A 6,534-nucleotide genomic window follows, 5' to 3' on the forward strand; every position below is an offset into this window, starting at 1 on the left:
GTGAGGAATATAAGTTAGTCCGATATTCTAAAACTTGAGGTAATTTTTAATAAAATTACAAAATTTTAAATAGGTAAAATGGTGCACGCTATGACAATAGGACAAAAGTTACAATGGGATAAGCATAAGGAAAGAGTATTAGCTTTATTAACTGAGTCCATGTACGTTGATGCGCTATGACATCACCATCATCATTAATGTGCATTCTGACCGAAGAAATTAGTTTGAGCTAATTCTCATACGTATAAGTGCGGAAGCTATTAATTGATTACATTTTACTTTGAACTTGTAACTACATATTGAAACTATCTTATCACACTTAAAGAGGTCAGGACCGCAATGCATTATAAAGGGAAATGTTTAAACACTAAAATAGTGCATGTATATTGTAATAAATATAGCACATTTCGAAGGTTTTAATATGAGCAATTTATTTGAAACAAGCTAGATATTTTATGATAAAACATAGCCGCAGAAATACAACAAACGTACGAATAGATCAGTTCGTTCCGAATATCAACCGACATCCTATCTATTCCGTATCATTATTAGACCCTCCCCTTCATAAATCTAGAATCCACATCCTTTTTAGTAAGCTTCGTTCTTACTTTCATTTATTTCTTTATCACGTGATATTCTCTCGGTTTAGGTCGTTAAACCTAGTAAAGTTTCATCAGAATTGTTATTAAAAAAGGAAATATTTAGCTTTCCGAATTATATTATACTTATAATTAGCGCAGATGATTTGGCGAATTCAGAAATACGCGAATAGACATATTGTTAAGGTGTAAACTAGAATAAAAATTAATAAATGGTATTTATTACTATGTACCTGACCACATAAAATTATATTGTATGTTTTATTGTGGTCATAAGCTGTTATATCTTTATCTGTAGATATTATATTGCTTAAGAGTTTGTTACAACGAGCTATATTCAAGTGTAAATGGTTCGATTATTAGAAATAAAATATAAATAACATACTAATATTATAATTACGAAAGTTACTCTCTGCGTTTGTCCGGCAGTATGTCTCTTTTTACGCTTAAACTTCGAAGTTTTTCGATTTGGATAAAATTTAGCACAGAGATAGAGATTCGAGAAAGGACATAGCATAATGTTAATGGAAAAATGCGGGAAAACCATTATTTTTTGCTGCGGACAAATCCGCGGGCGGAACGCTAATATAAGCGATAAATGTGAACGTATGTTTGTATTTCTATCAGGAGATAGTTAGATATATATGTGTATTCACGGAAAAACATCTAACACCTATGGGAATTTCCTCTGACCCGCGTTCGAAGTCTCGGGCGGAAACCTAGTTAACTACAAAAAGCCAAAAGTTGTCAAGTGAATTAGAATTACTCCAAAAAACAGGTCAAATCTAATGATTCTAATTAAACATGACAAAAGATTTGAAATAATTGCTTACGCATTTACGCAACAAGTATATATGAGTAACAAGAATACAAATACATCTCATCCTTATTCTGTTTATCCTCAAAAACAATAGCATCCTATTTAAGAGCATGTTATTCGAAGCGTAAAGGGTATCTACATTGTTTTGTGTTTTTCATCATACTACAAATTCCGCAATTCAAACAAACTAGTTGCTTTTTACAGTTCAGTGAGCCTCAACTAATATCTATTTCGCCGTGGACAGAAATAGTCATCGTTTAATATTATTCTCATATCCTCCCTATATATAATTGATAAATGCTAAGCGTTAGACTCGATGAATATTTAATTCCTTTTTATGGCCACTTTCTTCTTCGGACGTAATAAGTTAAGAATACTACAATTTATAATAATCAAAATACTCATGATATTAATAATGGAACATTTAATAATAATACATAAGGATTAATCGTTGAGTTGTTTTCCTAAGCAATTGACTATAATTTATACTGATGAATATATATACGTTTATAATAAGATATGTGTAATGTTGTATTTACTAGTATCTGTATATAATTTCTATTACAATAACATACCTATTATTAAGGAATCGACAATAATACTATCGTCGTAATTAGTTACATTTGATTATAATTACAATGCGATAGATCGGTGTATTAAACCTTACTGAGTTGATTAGATATGTCACGATAATAGGCTTACGCAATAGGCTCTGTTTCATATTAATATCTCAAAGTGGCTTCTTTATTAAATAACATTCTCTCAGTTTCACTTAAAGCTAATACTCGTGTTTGGGAAAAGGGATGGGTTGACGGGTAAATAAAATATGCACCATTTTACCTAAAATCTGATTAATATCAGACGCTCTTGTTTATTTTATTATGTTCCACATGTCGTTCGAGAAAAAATAACATTTCTAATAACATTGTCCGCTTAGACTATAAAGGTAATGTAACAACAATGATAAAATATATCTACATAATATTTAGTATAATAAATTTCGTCTTTTAAAATATTTAAACTAATTCATAGAGCGGTGGTATTTCAAAGCACATAAAACTGTTTTTATTTCGAGAACAACGTAGCAAAACTGTAATTAAGGAGAAACAAATTTATGTGCTTTAAAGAAACTATAATTTGATGTGAATTTACAAGAATATTGATAAAACGTCAAGTTCTAAACCCAACATTGTTCGTTTCTAAATTGTACTTTGTATCATTTGGCAGTGACAACAGTTTATTAAAACTAGCAAATCTTGTCCGCGAACTGCCTAACTTTAAACTAATAAACTCTGAATAGACAACGATGGCCGAATCCAGTGCCTACACTGCATATAGCAGATCCGATATAAAAACAAGTAGAAGTATTCAACGTTCACTAAGCGTACTTAAACTGATAAAATAAATAGCTATCAACGAGATAAGCCTACAACTAATTAATCGACACTAGAAACATAAGACTGGGCGTGCGGAAGACTTGCGTTCAAGCGCACCGTAATATAATCTATATAAACAGTTCAATTTTCCTCATAACCACAAAGATATGCGCACGTTCAAACTTAACACTAGAATACTACAAAACGATTGCTTCGAAGTGTTTGTATCGACCCCGAGCGGGCGAATGTGAGAGATTACAAGCCTGCAAATAATTAATTTAGCTCACGAGCCACAACTAGGAACCCATTCCATTGACTACACTGACGCTTCGAATGCCATATAAGCGCCCGTCTACAGCCTCTTTTATTGTCACAGAACCATTTGTTTCAGGAAGTAACTTAGATAGAGAACTTGCCTAACCAATTTTAGTATCACAACACTTGACGGCACTGTATTAAAAATTAATTCGTATTAGATATTTGTTCTTGATTCATTCTGAAACGATAAAATCGCAAGAGGCAACCCTTGACTTTTCACTGGACGCGCGTTATCACAGTTTTTGTTTTGTTTGCTTGAGAAATCGTCTCACGCTTTCGCCTTTTGGCGAGGTCGACACTGAACCATGCAGATGTATCCAGCGTCGACGTCACAGCCGCTCACCAAGAGGTTCATGAGGACGCTCGACGATGGAGTGCTGGGTACAGTCGGCGCCGGTGACGGACTGCGCTTCGCACGCTTTGCGCAAGGCTCCTCGTCTTGCTTCAGCACCCTCTTTACCCCCGTATCCCATGAAGATATACCCCTACTGGGAATGAGTCCTGTAAGAAACAAGCCATTAATCAGTACCATTAGATCTCGAGTGTTATTTACATTCGAATGCCACGATGTAATACCTTGATCTGAATAAATATTTGTAATGAGATCCTGCGGTGGAGGCCCTGTAGGCGGCGCGGCTAATAGGCGTTGTAACGCCGGCGCCGTCGTTTGCGCTTCAGATGGTTGGGGCCTGGCCTGGCTAACATTTTCCGGTAACGCTCCCCACATGACGGCTGGCTCCAGAACAGGCAACTCGTCAGTGGTGGGAATAAAAGGGGAGTTTCCGTCATCGATATCATTATCGGACCTTGCGCTTTCAAACGCATCTAATGACAACTCTGTTAACAACGACGATTGCTCGCCTGATGATTCGTTCTCCTGAAAAATAGTTCTCAAAATTATTTTTGTTTCTACAGCTTTGAGAGTATTTATTTAAATTTGAATTTTTGAGATCTACGCTATACCTGTGGCTCAGGAGAAGAAAGCAGTGAATCTGCAATCAAAGAATCTACGGGTGATCCATTGGCCAGATCGTCACCGAGTAGACTACAATAATTGTCGTCCAAGATAAATTCATCAAACATGTCAAAGGGACTATTTTCCAAAGGTATGCAGGCGTCTCCAGCCGTCGGGGCCAAATGTGTGAGATCCTCAGGCTCGTCCTTAAGCACTGGAAGAAATATATTTGAATAACGGGCACACATTCTTAAGGTTACGTATTCCAATAAAGCAAGCAAAGGTACCTAAGCTGTTGCGGTTCAAGGTCCACTCACTTGTAAGTCCCTCTTCTTGAGAGAACATGAGAAAGCCTTTGTTCATTTCCTTCTTTCTCGGTGCAAATATAAGTTCAGTGACTGGTATGGGGCGCTCTTCCTCCGGCAGGATAGTAGCCACAATAGCGCCGTTAGCCGGTTCCGGGGCAGCCGTTGCGGGAGCGAGCGGCGCTGAAGCTATCGAGCTCACAACTGGTTTCAGGTCCGCATGCTGCACTTGGTGTGCAGCAAATACCTCATCTTTGCACTCGATACCGCTGAGGAACAAGCAGATCACATACAGATAACGAAATCAAAATATTATACAACATGGTCTGTCGATTACGTGTGGCTATATTTACAAAAGAATGTGCGAAATGATTACTAATTCCATAATGGATGATAATACGTATGCAAAACAACAGCGCTGTTAGCCAGTACACTACGTGTTAATAAATTTTGCATACAGTGAACAAGTTTAAATACCTACTTATAATAAAAATTGATTAGATGTCAATGGAGCACTATAAACATATACACAAGTAGGTAATCAGTAAACAATACACAAGGTCGATGTTTTAACTAGCTGATAATAAATTCTTTCGTAGTAAAAATGAGAAGACCGCATGTATGTTGTTTATAATTTTTATATTGAAATGCCCATTAATTAAATACAATTATGTAAAAATTTATTAAACAATCTCAAAATATCAAACTTTATTTATACCTCAACAATAATTGAGCGAGCGAGCGATTTACTTGTTGTAAATATTAAATTTTTTTGGTTATGAAATTTAAGGAGTATTAAGCTTTTATCATAAAATAAAATATGTACAATATAATATGTAATAAGTCTAAAAGCCTACAATAACAGCAATAGTTTGCTTATGGCGTCTTAATAATAACTAACGGTACGCTCAATATTATATGGGCGTTATATAGCTGGATTAATTAAATAAGTGTCAAGCGTGAAGATAACCTAACAATATAATGCAGAGGATATAAGCTCAAGCATCACAACGAATACATAACATTTGCGTCAATGATTTTGAAGACGAAATATCTTCGATACGCGCACGACGATAACTTGTTGACAGTGTACTTAGGTTAAAGTTTTCATTAACCTCACTGATTAAAATAGTACTATGTAGCGGAAATCTACATTTCCTTAGTTGTTGACATCCAATGATAAGCAACTATAACGTCTGACGACACATAAATGTATACTTGTGTTTTCAATCTGATAAAAAAAAATCATCTAAATGTTACACTAATCATGAATTGTAAATTTCATTGAAGCACTTCTAAGAATCTGTGTTCATTATAAAAGTGACATAATGTTGGTAGCACAATGCGTGAAAAATCGCCGATTCATCCTAGACGAGACGAAATCGTAAGGGGGTGTGTTTTACGTCGATGCATTTACGCAATATTTTCGAAAGTGAATTTGTTAGAAGGAGAATGCCGGATGGGAATTCGGAACGTTTGAGAGAGATGTAATGATGGTAGTAACTGCGGCCTTGTTAACGACCTTGCCCGCTCACCCCGACCGAACATCCCAAGTTTCCCTTTGAGCGGGCCATTCACTAGAAAGGGTAGTGAAACTGAATGCGCGCGCAGCGACAACACGAGGTAGAGTGCTATCGATTGCCGGCTAGAGATTTTAGTACAACAATCTGTATAAGAAAACTACGCCGAATTTCACAAGAAACCTATTTTGAAAGACGCTATCGTACAAACTACCTTCACAATTACTTGTAAGATTGACAATGATAACAATGATACAATAACTTAGTCTTGATTACTTTTAGCAATCTCGATAAAATTGTTTTTCGGTAAAAGAGGATTAGGACATGTTAGAAAATCTCGATATCGTTGAAAAACTCTTCCTTTCTATGTTGAATAAACATAACAGCAGCTGTTTCTTCATGACCTTGGCCGTGATAGTAGCGTTGAGCGGGTAAAGCAATTCAACAATAATTATATCTTCACGGTCGGAAACACTGTCTTAATGCACGTCTAATTTTGTTGATCGTTATTAAAGGATCTCAGTAATAATTTCTAAACGATGCCTGCTGTATAATAATAATATATAATAATATAGCCTTTTATTCAGATAATCTTAACATACATAGTGAAAATAAACAGTTACAAACTAACAAAATATTAA

General features: G+C 35.5%; 1 protein-coding gene across 4 annotated transcripts in view; it reads right to left on the bottom strand.

The window, feature by feature from the left end:
• LOC119828526 overlaps positions 1-6,534 on the bottom strand; it is a 56,581-nt gene that overhangs the window by 1,250 nt on the left and 48,797 nt on the right. For 3 of the 4 annotated variants that reach the window (XM_038350701.1, XM_038350704.1, XM_038350703.1), the window contains exons 8-11: positions 4,356-4,642; positions 4,077-4,282; positions 3,690-3,990; positions 3,457-3,614 (exon numbers count right to left, since the gene is read on the bottom strand). In XM_038350701.1, coding sequence (XP_038206629.1) covers positions 3,457-3,614; positions 3,690-3,990; positions 4,077-4,282; positions 4,356-4,642 — 952 coding nt within the window. The remainder of the gene's footprint in view (positions 1-3,456; positions 3,615-3,689; positions 3,991-4,076; positions 4,283-4,355; positions 4,643-6,534) is intronic. The other variant, XM_038350702.1, reaches the window with a different exon arrangement.

Source organism: Zerene cesonia, chromosome 8 (assembly GCF_012273895.1).
Source record: "Zerene cesonia ecotype Mississippi chromosome 8, Zerene_cesonia_1.1, whole genome shotgun sequence".
Lineage (NCBI taxonomy): Eukaryota > Metazoa > Arthropoda > Insecta > Lepidoptera > Pieridae > Zerene > Zerene cesonia.